Source organism: Pseudorca crassidens, chromosome 15 (genome assembly GCF_039906515.1).
Source record: "Pseudorca crassidens isolate mPseCra1 chromosome 15, mPseCra1.hap1, whole genome shotgun sequence".
NCBI lineage: Eukaryota > Metazoa > Chordata > Mammalia > Artiodactyla > Delphinidae > Pseudorca > Pseudorca crassidens.
In genome coordinates this window covers 76,724,990-76,747,158 of record NC_090310.1, presented here as the reverse complement: position 1 = coordinate 76,747,158, position 22,169 = coordinate 76,724,990, and the positions used below count along the sequence as shown (strand labels likewise).

Here is a 22,169-nt window from a genome sequence, read left to right as displayed (position 1 = left end):
ACTTCCAGCCTGGACCTCTCACCTAAACCTGGTCTTGTTCTCCTGCCCACTTGACTTCTCCGCTTGAAAGTCTCACAGGCACCTTCTACCCACCATATCCCAAAGCAAACGCTTGGCTCTCCCCTTCCCCCAGACCTGTCTCCCCTCCCACCTACCGCCTCGCCCTCATCTCCGTAGATGGCCAGATCAAACATTCTGGGCCCAAACTGGGCACGTCCTGGGAGCCACCTTCTGGGACAGCAGCTGCAGAGGGGTTGCGTCAGGGATGCTTCTGCAGGATCTCTGCTCAGGGTATAGCCTCGGGACCCTGCATAGGCTCCAGTGTCTTCTGTGCCTCCCACGTCTATCTATGGGTGATGCAGCTGTCACCTACACAGAGTGTGAGGTCCTTGCCATTTGGTTGTTAACTCTGTCTCCTTGGCCGTCAGGAGTGTTGGTGCCCCTGGGGATGGCCCGTGGTCCATCACTAAGGAGGTGTCGGCATCAGTTCTTGGTGCAGGGGGATGACTGGGGAGTGGTGTGTTTCCCAGAGTGTGGGACGTGTACCGCTCACAGCTCACCAAAGGATTTTAGGTGGCACAGGAGGAAATTTTACGTGGGGTGGGTGGTGGGAGAGGGGAGAAGATAACACCAAGCACAGTGAATCACACCGTGAGACTAGTACTTTCGTAACGAATCTCTTTCAGTCTTCCTGCTTATCTCCAGGGGGGGAGCCACAGTGGGTGCTGCACTGTCTAGGGTTTTTGGAGCCGTTCATTCATTCACCAACCATTGAGCAGCTATTATATGTCAGGCATTATAGTAGGTGCTGGAGATACAAAGTGAACAAAAACTGCCCAAACCCCTTCTTCTGTGGTCTGACATTCTACTGGGGGGGTAGAAACAGACAACAAATGAATGAATAGGAAATGTATATACTTGTTTAGATGGCATGAATACTATGCAAAAAAAAAAAATCAGGGTTAGTAAGGTCCAGGAGTGATGGATGGAGAAAGTGACATCTGTGCCAAGACCTCAAGGAGGTGAGGAAGGGGGCCATACAGGTACCTGGGGGAAGAGTCTTCCAGACAGAGGGAAGAGCCAGTGCAAAGGCCCTGAGGCAGGAGTGCATCTGAGGAACAGTGAGGAGGCCTGTGTGACCAGAGGGGAGGACCTGAGGGAGAGAGTCGGGGAGTGAGGTTAGAGAGGTGGTGGGCCCGGATTATGTGGGGCCTTGTGGGGTCTTTGTCTGCTCTGAGTGAGGTGGGCACCGTGGGAAGGTTTTGAGCAGAGGAGTGACAGGATCTTAGTTCTCACGGGATCCCTCAGGATGTTTGTGGAGAAGGGGCTGTGGGGTGATGAGGGTGGAGGCGAGGGGCGGGGAGACCAGGGAGGCGTTGATACGAACGAGTAGTCCAGGCAGGAGGTGACTGGACCAGGCTGGTGGCAGTGGAGACAGAGGCATTTTATGAGAACTGCCTCTTCATGTCATTTGCTCATGTTCTGTTGGATAGGTGTCTTTTGTGTTGATTTGCCGGAGTTCTTTCTCTTCATTCTGGCTACCTCGGGTCATCTCTTTGGAATTCTTCTCTGACCCTGATGTTACGAGGTGAGTTCCTAATCTGCTGGGGATCTGGCATTGTTGCCGTCTTGCCGAGAAGGCACAGGAAGTCACAGGTCTCTTTTCTGTGGCCCCCTTTGCCCCCGCTCTCGTCTTCCCCCCCAACCACAGTGCCCGCCCTGCATCTTGCCTCTTGGGCTGAGCGCTCACACCTTGCCCACAGCTGCTTCAGCACCTCTGACTGCACCAGCCCCAATTCAGGCTCTTTCCGTGTGGTGAGCAGCAATAGCCTTGGGCTGCTCGACTCCCTCAGGGTGGGGGACCTGCTCTCTCCTCTCCCTTTCAAAGCCAAGCTCCAATTCCTGGTCTTACTAGGGGCCTCCCAGACCACTCTTCCTCGGAGTCCTGCCTGCATTCTGCTTTCTGCCATGCTCTGCGTGATGGTTAAGAGTCTAAGTTTGAAAATCCACCTCCAACTCTTCTTAGCTGTGTGACTGAGGGCAAGTTGCTGAACCTCTCTGTGCCCCCATTACCCTATCTGTAAAGTCACTACCTCCCAGGCTTGCTGCAAAGATCAATGAGACAATGCCTGAGAAAACCCATGAGAGCACTTTGCATTTTACTAGGTATAGTCAGTCATGCTTGGTAAATGTTAGCTACTCTAATAATGTAATGATTTTTATTTTTATTGATCCCAACTCCTCCTCTTATTAGTATTACCTCTTTGAGAAATGACAAACTCTCTGTGCCTCAGTTTGCTCCTCTGTCAAATAGTGCCTTATCATTGGTTACTGTGAAGATTAAATGAAATAATACCTATAAAGGGCTTATAAGTGCCTAGTAAGTATGAGCTATTTTTATTGTCTCAAAGTCTGTTTTGTTCAATATTAATAAGCTACCATAGGTTTCTTTTGATTAGTCTTTTCATGATATATCTTATTTCATCCTCTTACTATTAACAATTCTGTACCGTTAGATTTTTTTAAAATTAATTTTTATTGGAGTATAGTTGCTTTACAATGTTGTGTTAATTTGTGCTGTGCAGCAAAGTGAATCAGCTATATGCATACATATATCCCCTCTTTTTTGGATTTCCTTCCCATTTAGGTCGCCACAGAGCACTGAGTTCCTTGTGCTATACAGTAGGTTCTCATTAGTTATTTATTTTATACATAGCAGTGTATATATGTCAATCCCAATCTCCCAATTCATCCCACCCCTCCTTCCCCCCTGCCACCCCCATCCCCATCCCCATATATCTGTTCTCTACGTCTGTGTCTCTATTTCTGTTTTGCAGATAAGTTCATCTCTGTCATTTTTCTAGATTCCACATATAAGCGATATTGTACGATATTTGTTTTTCTCTTTCTGACTTACTTCACTCTGTACGACAGTCTTGAGGTCCATCCACGTCTCTGCAAATTGCACAATTTCGTTCCTTGTTCTGGCTGAGTGATATTCCATTGTATACATGTACCACATCTTCTTTATTCATTCTTCTGTTGACGCACACTTAGGTTGCTTCCATGTCCTGGCTATTGTACATAGTGCTGCAGTGAACATTGGGGTGCATGTATCTTTTTTTTTTTTTTTTTTTTTTTTTTTGCGGTACGCGGGCCTCTCACTGTTGTGGCCTCTCCCGTTGCGGAGCACAGGCTCCAGACTCACAGGCTCAGCGGCCATGGCTCACGGGCCTAGCCGCTCCGCGGCATGTGGGATCTTCCCGGACCGGGGCACGAACCCGTGTCCCCTGCATCGGCAGGTGGACTCTAAACCACTGCGCCACCAGGGAAGCCCGCATGTATCATTTTGAATTATGTTTTTCTCCAGGTGCGTGCCGAGGAGTGGGATTGCTGGGTCATACAGTAGTTCTGGTAGTTCTGTCTTTAGTTTTTTTTTTTTTTTTTTTTTTGGTACGCGGGCCTCTCACTGTTGTGGCCTCTCCTGCTGCGGAGCACAGGCTCCAGATGCGCAGGCTCAACGGCCATGGCTCACGGGCCCAGCCGCTCCGCGGCACGTGGGATCTTCCCGGACCGGGGCACGAACCCGCATCCCCTGCATCGGCAGGCGGACTCTCAACCACTGCACCACCAGGGAAGCCCTGTCTTTAGTTTTTTAACGAACCTCCATACTGTTCTCCTTAGTGGCTGTATCAATTTATTGATACCTTCCCACCAACAGCGTAAGAGGGTTCCCTTTTCTCCACACCGTCTCCAGCATTTATTGTTTGTAGATTTTTTTTTTTTTTTTTTTTTTGCGGTACACGGGCCTCTCACTGTTGTGGCCTCTCCCGTTGTGGAGCACAGGCTCCGGACGCGCAGGCTCAGGGACCATGGCTCACGGGCCCAGCCGCTCCGCAGCATGTGGGGTCTTCCCGGACCGGGGCACGAACCTGTGTCCCCTGCATCGGCAGGCGGACTCTCAACCACTGCGCCACCAGGGAAGCCCTGTTTGTAGATTTTTTGATGATGGCCATTCTGACCGGTGTGAGGTGATACCTCATTATAATTTTATTTGCATTTCTCTAATAATTAGTGACGTTGAGCATCTTTTCATGTGTTTGTTGGCCATCTGTATTGTATCCTTAGATTTTAGATACTTCTTTTGTAAGCAGTATGAAGTTAAAGTTTTAAAATCTGTCCTGTCAGTCTCTATCTTTGAACAGGAGAGTTTATTTAGTCTACTTATATTTATTGATATATTTGATCTTGTTTCTACCACCTTTATAAAATTTTTCAATTTGTCCTCTTTTTTTTAATGCTTCTTTTTTTCCCCCTTTCTTGCTTTATTTTGGATAGTTTTAGTTTCTTTGGTTTAGTTACTCTTGTTTTCTTCCTTCATTTCTCCTTCCCTCACCCCCTTCCTTCCTTTCTTTCTTTTTTTTCTTCTACTAAATTGGAATTTAAAACTACCACTACCACCATCATTATCTCTCCCAAGTTTACCCTCTCCTCTCTAGAACCTGGAATTGGGAGTGCAGGATGTAGACTTTGGCAGTAAGGTGTGCTAGGACCTCCTTTGGAAGTTGGATATAGAGTCACTGCATGTTGGAGCCCCACCACTGAATGTCAGTAGATACCAACCCAGGGTGTCAAACACGGGTGCCTGCAGGGCAGGTGAAAGAAGTGAGTGAGTAGATTGGATGTAACCCAGTGGGTTGGGATGGGGATTGTGACAGACTATATAGCACACAGGTCCCGTCTATGGGGGTGACCACCAGTCAGGTCAGCCAATTGCTGTTGTCCGGTGGAAGCACAGACCAAAGGTGGCTAGAACTTCTGCTTTGCTGAGAGAGCCTGGCAATAGCATTTGGCCTGCAGCATCTGGATTGTGACCCAGGCTCTGATCCAGTCGTGCATTGCGTAGCCAGGAGACCAAGGCTCGGAAAGGGGATGAGACTTGCCCAAGTCCACATGGCATGTCCTCATCAAAGCCAGAACGTGAACTCCCAGAACTGAGCCCTCTTCCTGCTGTCTCCCGCCATCTCTCCAAGTGGAAGGAAGGAGTTTTTAAGACCCATGAGCATTATTTCCTTTCCCCCATTAATTCCTAATCCAAGGGGCTACAGTTTTCAACCTGCAGCAGGGGCTGGCATTGTTAAAATCGGAACTATATTGTCATGAAATATATTTCATATAATAGGCACGCATGGAGGTTTTCTTTACCGTGGCGGGCAGCTTTTCAGTTCTGGGTTTTCACGGACTTACAGCTGTTTTTCGTTTCTTGTTTTTTTTTTTCTTTTCTTTTCTTTTTTCTTTTTCTTCTTCTTTCAAGTGGTGGTGGGTCTTGCTAGTGCCTCTTCATTTGCATCTTGCTGTCACCCTAGACAGGGCATGCAGGGACCCAGAACTGAAATACCGGGAAGTCTTGGTCATGAGATCAGAGCTTGGCTTCCTGAGCTTTGATGGTGGTGCCTTGGGCAGAGGTCTGTGGACAGACCCACAGCTGGTGCAGGATCAGCCCCTCCTGGAGCTGGATGAGGTGTCCCCAGAAAGTGGGTGTGCTCCGTGGGATCCAGCCCCCATTGGTGACGTTCCCATCCTCAAGGCTGCCTTTTTCTCTTTGTAGAGAAGACAACATGACTTTCTAACCACATGTCTCCTTTTGAGCCTCCAGGAGCCCCATGTCACGGCAAGTAATGGGTATTGTCACTTCTTCCAGTGACAAATCCAGCTGTGTTTTCACTCTGTGGTTTTATGGCTCCGTCTCCGTATGGCTGCATCCAGGAGCTCAGATGATGCCATCGAGAATCAGGCTCTTCCCATCTCCTGGCTCAGATTTCCTCTGTGTCAGCTTTAGTCCTGGGAGGCTCCCTTCTCATGGTGGCAACGTGGGCCTCCAGCAACCTCAGGCCTGTGTCTGATGAGCACGGCTACCAAGGGAGAAGAGAGTGTGTTCTTCCCGAATGTCCCAGGGCTCGTTGGGTCAGCTCGGATCCCACAGGGATCAAAGCCGCAACCATAGCAGTGAAAGCATGGAGTCCTAACCACTGGACTGCCAGGGAGTTCCCCACTATGCTCTCCTTGAGCCGGTAGCTACGGCTGGGAGATGGAAGGCTCTTGAACACGTCCTGGGAGCTGGCCGGGAGTGGCCCCTCTTGGACTCCAGGACGGGAGAGAGGACGGGGAAAACTGGGGTCCCATAGTCTCCCTGCCTCATGTCCTCTGCACCCCTGTCTTCCTCTGCCTCTGGGCCCTGTGTTTTTCTCCTGGTCCTTTTCTGAATCTCAAGCAAAGCAGAGCAAGAAAGGGGGAGTTGGCTGCAGCTACGTTTCCTTGATGCCCGGTTTGGCCTGGAGTTTGAGGCCCAGTGCCCACACCTCCGGGGACATGATGGGGCCGCACAGAGCGGACACAAGCGGGCACCCTTTTGGTAAATGTGATGGGAGGGGAGCGGAAGTGGTGGGTTCCTGTGCTCTGACATCCTCTCTTCCAGGAAGCCCTCACCTCGAGCCCTGCTTGCAAAACCACACAGGGCTGGCAGGACGGATGTTGGGGAAGGGTTACCCAGCCTGGCTCTAGAGGGGCTTCCGCTGCTGATTCGCTGGGTGACCCCCGCACACCCCCTCCCTTCTCTGCTCTCAGTGTTTTCAAGGAATACCCAGGGCCTGCCCCTGCTCAGACATTTCGTGTTTGTTCTAAGAGCCTACTTGTGGGGGTGCTCACGCCCTACTGGTACTGTTTCTGGAGGGGCCTGTGGATGTGGTGAGGTGTCTACCAGGTCCTGCTTTCTGGCTCTGTGGCCTTGGGCAAGAGGCCTTGCTTCTTTGTGCCTCAGTCTCCTCACCTGTAGAGTGAAGATAAAAACAGTACCTACCTCTTTGGGATGATTTGAGGATGAAATGACTTAAGAAACTGAAGTTTGGAACAGTGCTTGGTACATGTAGTAAGTGCTCAAGTGCTAGCTATCATGGTTACTACTATGATTACAACTTTTACTGTTATTATTACTACAAATAATAGTAAATGTAACAGCTATGATTAGTATGGAAATAATTATGATGATGATAAATATTGTGTCCTTACTGATTACCAACACTTTTACATTCACCATTCCATTCGATCCACACAACCACCTTAGGATCTGATTGTGATCCCATTTCACAGATGTGCACACTTGGTCCACTTGGACCCTCTGAGGTCTTGCAGATCCAGAGGGTTTCTTCTTAGTTTTGTGGTTCTCCCAAGATTCTTAACAAGCAGCTTTTGGGTTCCTTCCAGAAATACTGTTCTCAGCGTCAAGCCCTGTAAGTTCATGTAGCTATTCCACCTTGGATGTGGATTCCAGGGTTTTCAACACCATAGACTGTCTCTTTTGAACTTGACTCTGTTGTAACTTATTAAGACAGTGTGTTAAGTTCTGAACTGGGCAGGAGCCTCCTCACCTCCCTCCTTTTGCATGTGAGGCTTTTGTAGTGCAGCTCAAGCTTCCATTAATTTTGAAGATACCCATATTTGATGCTTGTCTGGGGCTGACTGGGGACACCTTTGGGATTCCGAGATCCTTGCAGTCTCTCTGGGATTGTGAAGCAGTAGAGACTCTCAAATACAAGGAATGGAAAAACTAGCTCAAACAGGCTTAAAAAAAAAAAAAAAAAAAAAAAGAGCCCATGTAACTGAAAAGTATGTGGCTAGATGGTTTCGGGTGGGGCTAAACCCAGCTGTCATTAGGGAATTGCCAAACTCTTTTCCAAAGCTGCTGCACCGTTTTATATTTTCTCCTGCACTGTATGAGGATTCCAGTTTCTCTGCATCCTCAAGAACACTTGTTATTGTTTGTCTTTTTGATTATAGCCATTTTGGGGGGTGTGAAGTGGTGTCTCATTGTGGTTTTGTTTTGCATTTCTATAATGACTAGTGATATTGAGCATCTTTTCATGAGCTTATTGGCCATTTGTGTATCGTCTTTGGAGAAATGTCTGTTTAAATCCTTTGCTTATTTTTTAATTGAGTTGTCTTTTTTTTAAATCAATCAATCAATTAATTAATTAAATTTTTGGCTGCGTTGGGTCCTCGTTGCTGTGTGTGGACTTTCCTTTAGTTGCGGCGAAAGAGGGCCACCCTTTGTTATGGTACGCGGGCTTCTCATTGCAGTGGCTTCTCTTGTTGTGGAGCATGGGCTTTAGGTGCGTGGGCTCAGTAGTTGCAGCACGTGGGCTCAGTAGTTGTGGCTCACGGGCTCTAGAGTGCAGGCTCAGTAGTTGCGGCGCACAGGCTTAGTTGCTCCGTGGCATGTGGGATCTTCCCAGACCAGGGATCAAACCTGTGTCCCCTGCATTGGCAGGTGGATTCTTAACCACTGTACCACCAGGGAAGCCCTGAGTTGTCTTTTTGTTAAGTTGTGAGAGTTCTTTGTATATACTGGATGCAAGTCCCTTGTCATATATATAATTTACATATTCTGTAGATTGTCTTTTCACTTTCTTTATAGTCTTTGAAGCACAATGTTTTAAATTTTGCTGAAGTCCAGTTTATCTATTTTTAGTTGCCTATATATTTGGTGTCATATCTAGTAATGCTTTGCCTAACCCAAGGTCAAAAAGATTTACACCTTTGTTTTCTTCTAACAGTTTTATAGTTTCAGCTCTTACATTTAGTATTTATTTTTGTTTGTGTTGGGTCTCCGTTGCTGCGCACAGGCTTTCTCTAGCTGCGGCGAGCGGGGGCTACTTTTCATTGTGGTGCACGGGCTTCTCATTGTGGTGGCTTCTCTTGTTGCGGAACACGGACTCTAGGCGTGTGGGCATCAGGAGTTGTGGCACGCAGTCTCAGTAGTTGTGGCACGCGGGCTCAGTAGTTGTGGCACACAGGCTTAGTTGCTCCATGGCATGTGGGATCTTCCTGGACCAGGGATCGAACCTGTGTCCCCTGCATTGGCAGGTGGATTCTTAACCACTACGCCACCAGGGAAGTCCCTATGATCCACTTTGAGTTAATTTTTGTGTGTAGTGTGAGGAAGGGGTCCAATTTTATTTTTTTGCATGTGGATACCCAGTTTTCCCTGCAGCATTTGTTGAAAAGACTGTCCTTTCCCCATTTAATTGTCTTAGCACCTTGTTAAAAATTTATTGACTATAAATGTAAGGATTTCTTTCTGGACTCTCACTTCTTTTCCATTGACCTATATGCCTATCCTTATGCCAGTACTGTACCACCTCTTACGATTTGGAGAAAGAGTGTGCCCGTAAAGGGCACAGCAAGTGCAAAGGCCCAGAGGCAGGAATGGGCCCTGAGTTTGTGGCTGGGCAGAGCGGAGTCAACACTCCCTTGTGAACCAAGACATCAAAGCCAATACCTTCCCCTCAGTTTTGGCCCAGCCAGGAACCTAGCCAGAAGGTCCTGCTCAGTTTCAATTCTCCATGCCCAGCAGCGATCTCAGGCAGGAGGAGAGGTGGGAGCAGGCAGACGGAAGAGGGAAATAACCTTTTTCTCATTTTTACTAGCTACTGGGTGTTGGCAGCCCCTCAGGGAACCATCAGTAGAGGATTGCTGAAATTCCAACTTCCAGGGGTTTGGGATGTGGTAGCAGTGCCTCCCAGGGTGTGACAGGCCCTAAAGCTCTTAGTCTCAAGAATAAGAGAGCTGAGGGCTTTGCACTTGTGGAGGGAGGTGGGAGGAGGTAGGATCCCAGGGACACAGGCTGGAGAAGCATGGAGTAGTGGTTAAAAACGTGGGCTCTGGACTTCAATTGCATGCGTTGGAATGTTGGCTCCACCCCTTAGCAATCTTCGACCTTGGACAAGTGACCTCGCCTCTGGGTCCACCTCAACTTCCTCATGTATCAGGATATATTTTAGCTACAGTGACGGAGACCCGAAACAACAGTGACTTAACGTGTAATTTTATTTCTGTACAAGGCAGTCCACGGTTTATGTTCTTCCACCCCTGGGCTCTCAGATGTTCACACTGTGTCCACGTACCAGCCAGGGAAAGGGGAGACAGGCAAGGAAAACGGAAGCTGCACACACCCCAGTGATCAGAACCTGTGTCCTGGTGGACGGGAATGTTGCCTTTATTCCGGGTGGCCTTGTGCTCAGCTAAGAATCTGTTCTGTTGCTTTTGACCAGGGATCAGCAAGCTTTTCCTTTAAAGGACCGGATAGTAAATATTACAGGCTTCACAGGCCGTATGGTCTCTGTCGCGATGATTCCACTCTGATGATGTGGCTACAAAGAAGTGAGGACAGCGGGGAAATGACTGAGCGTAAAGCTTCGTTCGCTGCAACAGGTGGTGGGTTGGACTTGGTCCGCAGGCTTTCATTTGACCCCCTGCTTTTAGAAGGAGAGCATGCTGGATCTGCTTTGGGGGTTGAGCCCCTGTCACTGCTCACTCGGAGGAAACAGGGAGCTGGCTGGCTACACTCCCCTTTTGTGCCTTGGCTGGCTTGGCAGAAGTTCAGATGCTCAAAATTACTTACATTGGAGCATGGGGCTGGGGGTGCTTCGGGGAGTTCAACTGAATCCCGCATCATAGGTCACAGGCTTCTATCGTAGTTTTATCTGTGGACATGTCTACAAGCAGGCCGTCAGCTCCAGGAGAGTTGGGGCAGTGTCTGTGTCATCTGTGTCCTCAACAGAGGGCCCAGCCTGAGGCCAGGTACACAGGAGGCCTCACTGGATGGATGAATGGGGCACAGAGCTTCCTGGTTCCAGCCTTGAGCATCTCTTGCCTGGACCATTGCAGTAGCCACTAGCCAGTCTTCCTGCTTTTACATTCACTTTATGTTCCCTCCAGTGCATCTTCCACTTGGCAGTCAGAGTTTTTTTTTTTTTCTTTTTTTTTTTTTTCCCGGTACACGGGCCTCTCACCGCTGTGGCCTCTCCCGCCTCAGAGCACAGGCTCCAGATGTGCAGGCCCAGCGGCTATGGCTCATGGGCCCAGCCGCTCCGCGGCATGTGGGATCCTCCTGGACCGGGGCACGAACCCGTGTCCCCTGCATCGGCAGGCGGACTCCCAACCACTGCGCCACCAGGGAAGCCCCTAGAGAGGTTTTTTAAAGGCTAAATAAATTGGATGGTGTTAGGCCTCAGCTTATAACCCCCCATCACCTCCCCATGGCTCTTGGGATGAAACCCGGAGACCACACCCAGGCCTTACCTGATCTGTGTTTGGTGTGTGCATCCGACCTCAGCACCCATCCTTCTCCTTGCTCACTCTGCTGCGGCTTCCCTGGCCTCCTTGCTGTTTCTCACTGCCTCAGGGCCTTTGCTTGTGCTCTTCTCTTGCCTGGAGTGCTGTTCCCACAGATGTTTGTATAGCCTGTGCCCTTACTTCATTCAGGTCTCCACCCTGAGGCCCTTCTCCTCAGAGAGACCTTCTCAGACCAGTGCACCTCCCTCACTGTCTGTCCCTTCACTTGCCTGATGTTTCACCTAGCACTTAATCAATAATATAAATTATATTTACCAGAGAGGAAAGTATTCCTATTTAACTATCTGAAAGGTTATAAATAGTATAGATGTTCAGCGCACTAACCTCAGAGCCAGACTGGTTAGGCTCAAGTCTGCTCCGTGACCCCAGGCAGATGACTTGACCTCTCTGTGCCTCAGTTCTCAAATCTGTCAAATGAGGATAATAATAACTACCTCATAGGGTTGATGTGAGGATTGAGTGAGCTCAGAAAGAGTGCAAGCACTCACGAAATGCTGACTCTTACTATTACCGTTAGTGGTAATACTCAACTTCTGGACTGTTCTCTCGACTGTGAGCTCCCTAAGGGCCGTCTCAGTCTCTGTCCAGACCCCGGTGCTCTGGTACATACCTGTTGCTCAGTCTGTGTTTGTTGAGTGAGGAGTGAATGGAAATACGTCGCCTTTGTACAAAAAGCTCAACCCTCAGTGACCGGCCTGCCTCTGTCTTACTTCCTCCTTGAAGCCTTTCCGGCCACACTGTCCTTCCCCTTCTCTGATTTATCACGAGCGCCTTCACCACTTGGGGCTGTTGTTTGTGCCCCCACCCCACTTCCTCCCTTCCTTCCTCCCTCCATCCCTCCCTCCCCCTTCCCTGGGAGCACCTTTCCCAGCTCTGTTGCCTCCAGAGAGAGGGCTCCATCCTTCCCCACCCCCTGCTTCCTTTCTGGTCTGTCCCTGGGCCCAAGGCAGGTGCTCAGCAAACCCACAGGGTCCTGATGTTACAGAACATCTGGTCCTTGGGCCATTCGGATCCGCTCTGCAGAAAAGAGGCTGTTCACGTTCAGGCAGAGAAGAAATGAAGTGACTAGAGAAGACCTATTTTTGGAGCTGGTGCTCCGCAGGGCGTTCTCAGAACAACACCTGCCTGGCCCATTGTGGCCTGCGGGCCCTGCTAACGTGTACCATCCTACGGAAGCAGGACTGATAATGGTCAGCGTAGACTGAGTGCGCACTGAGGCTGTACTTTCCCCCAGAGCTACTTTTCCTGCAGCGTCTGATTTACCCCTCGCCATGACCGTGAGCGGAACCAGATGGCCAGGTTCAAACCCACGTTCCTCCTCCTACTTCCTGGAGCCTTTGGACCATCCCTCTGAGCCTGCATCTCCTCCTCTGTTAAACAGATAATAACAGAACCTACCTCCCAGGCACAGAGTAAAGGCTCATCGTCACCATCCTCCCCCACATCACTGGTTTTCAGTCGATGAACCTGAGGCTGGGCATGGAGGGCATCTGGCCCGAGGTCACCCAGCTGCCCAGGGGCGGAGCTAGCCCTGGAACCCATGTGGGACTGTACTGGGAACCAGCCCACTGGAGTGTCATGTCTGTGATTTTTGAGGGAGCAGAGAGATGGAGAGATACTGGAACATCTGAGCATGTCAGAGCAGGATGATTAGAGAAACTTATCTCTGCAGGCGTGACGCGGCCTGAAAATCTTCCCTGATATCTTGAGACCCAGCTGGTCTCTGCCGTCTCAGTTCCTTTCTCATCACACTTACTATGGGGCTGAAACCCTTTGATTAAGACCAGCCTGACCTTTAGAGTGTCCCAGCCTGTGCCGGTGGTGAGGTGCGAGATGAGAGTGAGAAACAGTGGGAGAGGGGCTTGCGGATTAAGCCCCCGACTGGCGTCTTTGTCCTCTTTACATGTTTCCTCCACGTCCCTGTGAAGGCAAGGGGTTCTTTATACCCATTTTACAGATGAGAAAAACTGGGGGCTGGGGAGAGGCAGTGTCTATGGCCACCTCTCTGGCCAACTGGTCTCTGTCTCTTTCTTTCTCCTTCTCTCTCGCATTTACTCTCCTCCAGCCACACTGCCTCCTGGCTATTTCCCTTACAGACCCCATACACTCCCACCATGCCCCTTTGCGTTTGCTGTTCCTGTTACCAGGCATGCCCTTCCCCCAGATTTTTGCAGGACTCTCTCCCTTCCTTTATCCAGACTCTCTGTTCAGATGTCACCCCCTCAGAGGGGCTTCCTTGACCTCCCTATTTGAAAGAACACCTCCTTTCCCAGGACCTTCTAGCCCCTCATTCTGATGTGTCTTTGTAATATTTGTCACTGATTTTTCTTAATTTTGGCCCACCTCCTTTATTAGAATGTAATAGCCACCAGATGAGGAATTTTTCTGTTTTATTAACAAATTTGTCCACAGACTCCAGAACAGTGCCTGTTGTGGAGGAGCTGCTCAGGGGACATTTATTAAATGAATGAATGAATGAATGAATGAATGAGTGATGTTCTCCAGCTCCAGATCACACCTTTTGTCCAGAGTAGAGCTGGAACTTGGTTCAGGCCCGGGTGTCCTGGAGGCTGTTTGGTGCCCTCTGGGTTGATGTCCCTCATTCCTGCCCTCTCCTCTACCCTAGGAACTCGCCAAGAGGACCCCCGGCAAGCACCCCGACCACCCCGCGGTCCAGAGCGCCCTGCAGGCCATGAAGACCGTCTGTTCCAACATCAACGAGACCAAGAGGCAGATGGAGAAGCTGGAGGCCCTGGAGCAGCTGCAGTCGCACATCGAAGGCTGGGAGGTGTGTCTGGGGCAGGAGGAACCTTCTGGGCTGGGGACGGGCCCGGAGGGTGCACAACTTGGGTTCCGACTGTGGTCTGGGCACCAGATTTGGCCTGTAGCGTATTTTGTTTGGCCTCCATGGTGTTTGCAAAAAAAAAAAAACAGTTTAATTATTTTTCAATTAGGTCCACATAAAAGTCTAGATTTAAAGTTTCTCTTAAAAAATTGGTAACACTGAGCCCCCATTTTCCATGGCAACAGCCTCTGGAGCCTCTAGTTTTCCTCCATCCCCAGTCACTCTCCTTCACATGTTGCCTGTCTGCCTGGGGTCCCTTGAGCTTTTGATGCCAAGGTCAAGGGTAGCTTTTAAGGGTTCACTCCAGGATAGAATTCTGTCTTTGACACTCCCTTACTGGGTGACTGTAGGCAAATGTCTTAACTTCTCTGAACTTCGGTTTCCTTATCTATACCTGCATATAGTCGGTACTCAATAAGTGATAGGTATGGATATTATTACTATGATGATGATTATTAAGGGATGGGATTCTTGAGATCTTCTGTTGTGTCTTCCTTAAATTATTAGAGCTGTCCTAAAAGATCTGTAGAATGAAATGGGAAAATCTGAATCAATAAAAAAGTCAATATCCGAGTAAGTACAGCTGGAATGGGAGATGAAGACTAAGGAGGAACGACTCTTGGACGCAGATCGTTCTCTGAATCATCTGCCTTAGACCCTTTGGATGTTCTAGCACTGGCTGCATTTGGGATTTCCACTTCATCTCCCTGTGTTGGGGAGTCCTAAATGAGACTGTATAGCTGCGAGGTTGAGGGTATGGCTGCAAAGGGGAAGGACCTGTGCTCTGGAGGAGGTGGGTGTTGTGGATTAGTGTTTGTCATGTACCCACTCTCCTCTGCCTGGCCTTCCCGCCCCGGCTGGAGAACAAATAGTTGCATTTCTCAGACTCCTTTGTAGCTCAGGTTTGGGATATGATTGGCCAAGATCAGATCCAGCTGCTCGAGATTTGGAAAGCAGGAGTGGGACGGAGGCCACCCTTGTGCTGTTGGTGCAGCAAAGCACAGCCGGGGTTGTGTTTGACTTTCTGTGATAGCATTTGCAGAGGGCCCGGTTTCCAGCTTCTGAGTGTCAAGAGGAAGGGCATCCATTGTGTTGTTGGTGGTGAGTATCTAGCAGGATGGGGTGGCTTTGTAGCTGAGAGTTGAGGCAGCAGCTTCTGAGGGCCTGGAAGCAGCTTGGGCAGCATTTCCCTAGAATATCAGCTCGGGCAGGTGGTGGTCTGATTCTCCTTTTCCCCAGTTGGAGCAGGGGCAGTGGCTTCCCTGGAGGGCCAGTTCTACAGTGTTCTTGGTTTTTCTGGCAGCTGTGATTCTAGGCTCTTCTAACCCCTCCAAGGATTGGATAAGGCCCTCATTTCTTTCTGCTTAAAATGCATAGCTTGGTTTCTGTTCCTGCACCTGAAAATTGTGTCAGGATGTGTCCTCTGAGGAATCACATTTCACCTTCATGATGTCAGAGCTCTGATTTGGTTTCTTGTGATCCTCTCAGCCTTCCCCTCTATGGTTCCATGATGGCAGCAGCTCCAGGCATCATGTGTTCCAAAGCAGGAGGAGACAGGGGCTTGGCCAGGGCAGTGAGGGGGAGCTCTCCTCCCTAGTGGAGGAAAACCTTTCCCAGAAGACCTTTCCAACTCATTGGCCAGAAGTGCGTCACTTTCGGCAAATATGCTGACCTAAAGAGCACATAGAGTGGACACGTTTAAACATCTGCCTGTTTGGGCTTTGAGCTTCCTGGCAGCCAAGGTAAAAAGAGCAGGACACCAAAGTTACTCAACATTCATTGTCAAAAAAGGAACAAGCTGAGCAGTTCTTCTGGGTGACAGAGAGTTTCCTGGCATCCAGCTAGAAGGGAAATTTCTCACGTGAGCCCCTATGGAGAGAGTATTAAGCAAGCGATTTGGCAGCCAGAGCAGAAGTGATTTCCAGATGCCTCCTGGTAAGGGCCTAGGGAAATAGGAACTAAGGGTCTTTGGGGTCCTTGTTGACCCTGAACTATTTGCAGTTTGAGAGTGGCCCTTGTTTTGATCTCTGTCGCTGGGTAAAGTAGGAAATAAAGTGACGTAGAATAAGAATTGCTGACAATTTACTGAGCACCTATTACACATTTCCAACGCTAGAAGAGAGGGCAGTTGTTATCCCTATTTTACAGATGAGAAAACTGACGTGCAGGGCCTTGGCTTTGGTGCCCAGCCTTTTTTTTTTTTAATTTATGTAATTAATTTATTTATTTTTGGCTGCATTGGGTCTTCGTTGCTGCACGTGGGCTTTTTCTAGTTGCGGCGAGCAGGGGCTACTCTTTGTCGCGGTGCACGGGCTTCTCATTTCAGTGGCTTCTGTTGTTGTAGAGCACAGATTCAAGGCACGCGGGCTTCAGTAGTTGTGGCGCATGGGCTCAGTAGTTGGAGCTTGCAGTCTCTAGAGCACAGGCTCAGTAGCTGTGGCGCACAGGCTTAGTTGCTCCGTGGCATGTGAGATCTTCCTGGACCAGGGCTCGAACCTGTGTCCCCTGCATTGGTAGGCGGATTCTTAACCACTGTGCCACCAGGGAAGCCCCCAGCCTTTTAACTTACAGATTATCCTGCCTTACAAGTTTGTCCTACTCTCCTGGCCTCATTTTCCCCTACTTGTCTAATTTCAGAAATAACATCTCTGAAGTTATCTCCTGGCGTCGTTGTGAGGGTCAAGCGAAGGGTAGAACATGAATGTTCTTTGGAAAATGTGAAATGGTTTTCTGTATAGTAGAAAGGTTTTTAAGTTTAATCCTCAAGATGACTTGGGAAAATAATACATTCTAGCTAGAAAAAATAATGTTTAACAGTGAAGCTGCTTGTAATAGCTTCATGCCCTCAGTAGTTAGAACCTCAGGGGACAGTGTGACTTACAGGTGTAGTTCACAGTGAACGATGGTGGTTGCAAATCCTGATTTCTGATTCTCTCCTTGATCCTTTCTAATCTTTTTTTTTTTTTTTTTTTTGCGGTACGCGGGCCTCTCACTGATGTGGCCTCTCCCGTTGCGGAGCACAGGCTCCAGACACGCAGGCCCAGCGACCATGGCTCACGGGCCCAGCCGCTCCGCGGCACGTGGGATCCTCCCAGGCCAGGGCACGAACCCGCGTCCCCTGCATCGGCAGGCGGACTCCCAACCACTGCGCCACCAGGGAAGCCCGCTTTCTAATCTTTTTGTTTGACCTCTTGCCAATCTGATTAGAGGGCTGTCATCTCTCTTGGAATATGGCTGACAAGGGACTTATTTTTGGAGGAGGGGGAGTCTTTTCTTGGCCACTTTCTTGCTGTGCGCTTGGGCTTGCAGCATTAGTTTGATCTCCAATCTCCGGGTTGTTTTTTTTTTTTTGGCCTGATCCTCTGTAAGCCAATTGTCCTTTTTAGTTGTGGGACTGGTTTAGTTAAAACTGGATAAGTTAATCCATAAATCCATTTTACTGAGCACAAGTAAATGGGAGTATGTCGCAATACTGTGGATGTGAGTGTATGAGCCCACCCCCTCTGCTTGGTGGGGTACCTTTGCCTCAGTTTCCTCATCTGTACAGTCTGGCTAATGGCAGGATGCCCCACGGGTCACTTGAGGATTCAGGGAGTGGATACATGCAAAGCGCTCAGAACGGTGCTTTCTTTATCGGATCAGAGGAAGCGCTCAATAAACGTCAGGAGGAGCCGTGGCAGCAAAGCGGGATTTCTTTCTTCATTTTTTTTAGATGAGAAAACATCATGCAACTTTGCCTAGGGCTCATACCAGTGTGGGCTGACCCTCCTGCAGAGGGACACTCCGGACGTTGGGCCCCGCAGACATTCGTGAGAAGCTCACGGTCATAAAAAGAAGTGCATGTTCTTAATAAGAAAGAAATAGAACACACCACTCTTGCTGGCTCTGGAAGCCCTGCTTTAAGAGACCATCAACTGCACTCACCCACGAGGGACAGAAGGAAATAGGGGTGAGGAAACATAAGACCATTAAAAACAAGGACCATAACCAGAAGTTCTTGTATGTTCTTCCCACCCTCCCTGGGATGCCTTGTGCTCTCACCCCTTCGAAGACCCCTGCTCTAGACCAACAGCTGCGTAAAAAAACCTTCAGGTTACCTTCTAGGAGGCAGCACAGGGTAGTAGAGGTGAGTGGCTAGGATGGTGGGACCACCTCTCTGGGTTCAGGTCCCAGCTCACTCACTGACCATCCCTATGACCTTGAACAAGTCACTTCACTGCCCCGTGCCTCAGCTTCCTCCTCTGTAAAATGAGAGTCGTAAGGGTTAACGGAGTTTTGTAAGATCCTTAGAGCTGGAGTTGGTGGGTGGTGAGCCCTGTGCCTGTGTTAGCTTTTGTCGTCTTCTCTGAGTGTCACCACTTCAGTTCTGCACCGTCTGAAAGAGGACTCCAGCCCTGACTGGGGGACACCGTGGTGCTCAGCCTCTTCCCTGTGTAGCTGATCCTTAGCACCACCCCTGACCTGGGTTCAAGGATTCCGGGGAAACCGAGCGTCAGCTGGGCTTCATAGCAGGCCTGGGATGGAAGGGACCTCCCTCCGTAGTGTCCTTGGCATTTCAGATGCAGTTTGCTGGGTGGTCCTTGGCCAAGGCCAGGGAGGCAGCTTCCCAGGCTGGGTGTGCTTCTTCTCTGCCGTCCCCTGACATTGATCTAGGTCTGTGTGACCTCCAGGCTCTTGGGCCCTACAGCTGGGCCAGGTACTAGGTTCATATACAGTACATACGAAAGAGTTCCATTCCAAGAGTGTGTTTGTTAGTCCAGTTTGTTCACGAGTCCAACAAAGTTAGCCTAGGTACCCAACTTTTTTTTTTTTTAATTTATTTATTTTTGGCTGCGTTGGGTCTTAATTGCCACGTGCGGGCTTTCTCTAGTTGCAGAGAATGGGGGCTACTCTTCCTTGCGGTGCGCGGGCTTCTCATTGCGGTGGCTTCTCTTGTTGTGGAGCATGGGCTCTAGAGCGCAGGCTCAGTAGTTGTGGCACGCAGGCTCAGCAGTCGTGGCTCACGGGCTCTGAGCACAGGCTCAGTAGTTGTGGCGCACGGGCTTAGTTGCTCCGCGGCATGTGGGATCTTCCCGGACCAGGGCTTGAACCCGTGTCCCCTGCATTGGCAGGCGAATTCCTAACCACTGTGCCACCAGGGAAGCCCGGTACCCAACTTTTACAGATAACGCCAGACACGAAAACTAAGTTATGTGATTGGACATGCAAACACATGTTCGCATCTTTGAAAGTTCGCAACTTGAAGGGTCGTATGTAGGAGACTTACTGTACAAGCAGCCAAAATCTCCCTTTGGAGCCTGGAAGGGCTGGTGGGTGGACATGAGTGAGGTGGAGGAGACAGGAAGCACATGGTCTCGAAGGAACCGTTGAGTTGCTCTGTGCTCTGAGCTGGCCCATGGGCCACTGATGGAGTCTTATCTACCAGGGAATCACACTCTCCCTGTTTGCAAGGATGCTGGGCTCCAAGGGGCTCTTCATCCCCTAGCCCCAGGGCAGCAGGGGTGCTACCTCGCTGGGTCGCTGTGCTGTGGGCATCACACATCTGCCTGTGGCACGCAAGCGTCCAGGCTGTGATTTCTGTTAACGGGCGTGTGCTTCTGTCCTGGGCTGCACAGCTCTTGATTGCAAAGAAGCTGGTTCCCCAGGACACCGAGTGGGCCCCAGAGAGGGTCTCTGGCACCATTGGGCAAATGGATTTGCTGCTTCTAGCCGGCCCGTGGGCACAGAGCAAACCGACTTTGACGGCAGCTGGGGAGACTGCAGTGGGCAGTTAGAAAACAGCCTGATTTCTGAGTTGCCAAAACCAGTTTCCCATACTGGGTATCAGAAATAATTGAGTCAGCAGATCTTTCTGGGGTACGAACTCCTTGTCAGTTCTGGGCGTTGAGTGTCTGGGGAAGGAGATTCTATGAAGAATTCTCCTTCTTTCCTCCCCAAGTTCCTTTCCAGGCAGAGGTAGCATCACGTCTCTTTGTTGTGATCTGCAGGTCGGTGAAATGAATTTCCCCTAAAATACCACTTTTGCATAATATCCCCTGGGCCTAAATGTCAGAGGCACCCCCTTGCCCACCTGTGGATGGGGCCTCCAACCTTATCTTGTTGTATTTAAAAGTACATCAAGTATTTAAAGTTGGCGGCTGTAAGAAAGAGAGACTTCAGTGGCTTAAATGAGATAAAAGTTTATTTCTCAGTAGTGATGCAGGCTTGGGGTGGGGCACCTCTGCTCCATTCGGACCCTGGTCCCTTCCAACGCCTTCCTCCGTCCTTTGCTGCGTTGTATTCCACTACCGTGGCCATCTTCCAGCCTATGGCAAGAGGAGGGAAGAGAGGAAAGGGAGGGAGGCAGTTTTCTCAAGGAAATGATGTAGAAGTGAGGCATACTGGCCATAATGTGGTCACGTGACCACGCCTGGCACAAGGGATGCTGGGAGGTGGAGTCTGTGCTTGGGCAGCCATGTGCCAGCTGAAACTCCGTGCCTATGACGGAAGAGGAGCACGGATTTGGGGACCCTCCGGGGGCTTCCTTAGCCGGCATTCTGTGCCCTCCAAGGTCTCTTTCCAGCTTCCTCTCTGTTAGCACTTTGGGATCTCTCTGCCCCTGCCTTGGTCCCCCCAGAGTTCCAGATGGATCTGTGTGGTCCCTGGCTCTGAGGACTCCTCCCAGCAGGGACCTTGCCTATCCCTATCCTCAGCCTCTTTATCTTCGCCATCCTCCCAGGCCCATCTTGCTCCTCCCCGGTGCCTTTCCTGACCACATCACCCTGAACCCCATGGAGGTTCAGTGAACGTCATGCACACCTAACATCTTGGTCATTTAGCATAGATGACCAGGTAGAATTTGGGAACTGTTCCCGTCTATTCTCACGTCCTGAGCTAGAGAGGGTGCTCTCAGAATCCTCTGCCCCTGGTGGAACTCACATTGCATTGGTCACCTGTTCTGCAAGCATTTATTGAGCACCTACTGTGTGCCAGAGAGTGTAGTAGGTGCTGGGAATACCGTGGCAAATGCTTGATAGATGCTTGATAATGCTTCCTGTCCTTATGGAAGTGGCATTCTTGTGGAGGAGATAAAGTAACAAGTCAAGACACGAATAAATAAAGGGGGGAGGAGAGAGGCAAAAACCCAACCAAACAAAACCCATAACAAAACCAGATGTCCACTAGGGCCGTGTGAGCTGAGTGAGTCCTTTCACCTCGCTGAGCCCCAAGCCCCTGTTCTGTGAAATGGTCATCTGTGTGTGCTCCTGCCAGCGTTGTCCTGGCACACTCACCAGACGGAAGCCATCGATCAGGCTGTGTTGGGTTTCTGTCTGCTCACAGATGCGCCTCCAGTGGTGCATTGAGATTTTGGGGGTGCGAGGGAGGCAGGGGCAGGTTCTGTGTGTGGGAAGGAAGGGGGGCATTCCCAGGGGAGCTCCTGCATTTGCCAGCTCATGCACCGCAACCCCCCATCGCTCTCCCAGGGCTCCAACCTCACGGACATCTGCACCCAGCTCCTCCTGCAAGGGACTTTGTTAAAAATCTCTGCCGGCAATATCCAGGAGAGAGCCTTCTTCCTCTTTGACAACCTCCTTGTCTATTGCAAGCGGAAATCCAGGTGAGTTGCTGGGGAGACTGGGACAGGGCTGCCCGGGTGGGCTGGGAGACTGGGACAGGGCTGCCCGGCTGGGCCGGGAGGCTGGGATTGGGTTGAACTCTTGACATAGGCTTGTCACTTCCCTCTCTAGGCCTCCCTTTTCTCTTCTGAGTTCAGGGATTTGTTCTAGATCAGCACTATTCAAGAACATAGGTTATTTAAAATTTTCTGGTAATCACGTTACAAAGAGCAAAAGAAATAGGTGGAATGAATTTAAATAACATTTCATTTACCCCAATATGTGCCCAAATATTATTATTTCAACTTAACTTAAAAATTTATTAAATAGGTATTTTGCATTCTTTTTAAAAATTTACACTAAAGCTTCAAAATCTAGTCTATATGTTACACTTATAGCACATCTCAATTTGTACTAGGCACCTTTTAAGTGTTCAGTAGCCGCCTGTGGCTTGTGGCTGCCACAGTGGACAGTGTAGGTCGAGACGATCATGGAAGTTTGGAGAGTCTTTGTGCCACCAGAATCCTGTGATTCTAAGA

At 49.7% G+C, this 22,169-nt stretch overlaps 1 protein-coding gene across 4 annotated transcripts in view; it reads left to right on the top strand.

Moving 5' to 3' along the window:
• Positions 1-22,169, top strand: part of PREX1 (phosphatidylinositol-3,4,5-trisphosphate dependent Rac exchange factor 1) — a 197,278-nt gene that overhangs the window by 105,909 nt on the left and 69,200 nt on the right. For all 4 annotated transcript variants that reach the window (XM_067708378.1, XM_067708376.1, XM_067708377.1 and 1 more), the window contains 2 exons: positions 13,817-13,978; positions 21,499-21,632. In XM_067708378.1, coding sequence (XP_067564479.1) covers positions 13,817-13,978; positions 21,499-21,632 — 296 coding nt within the window. The remainder of the gene's footprint in view (positions 1-13,816; positions 13,979-21,498; positions 21,633-22,169) is intronic.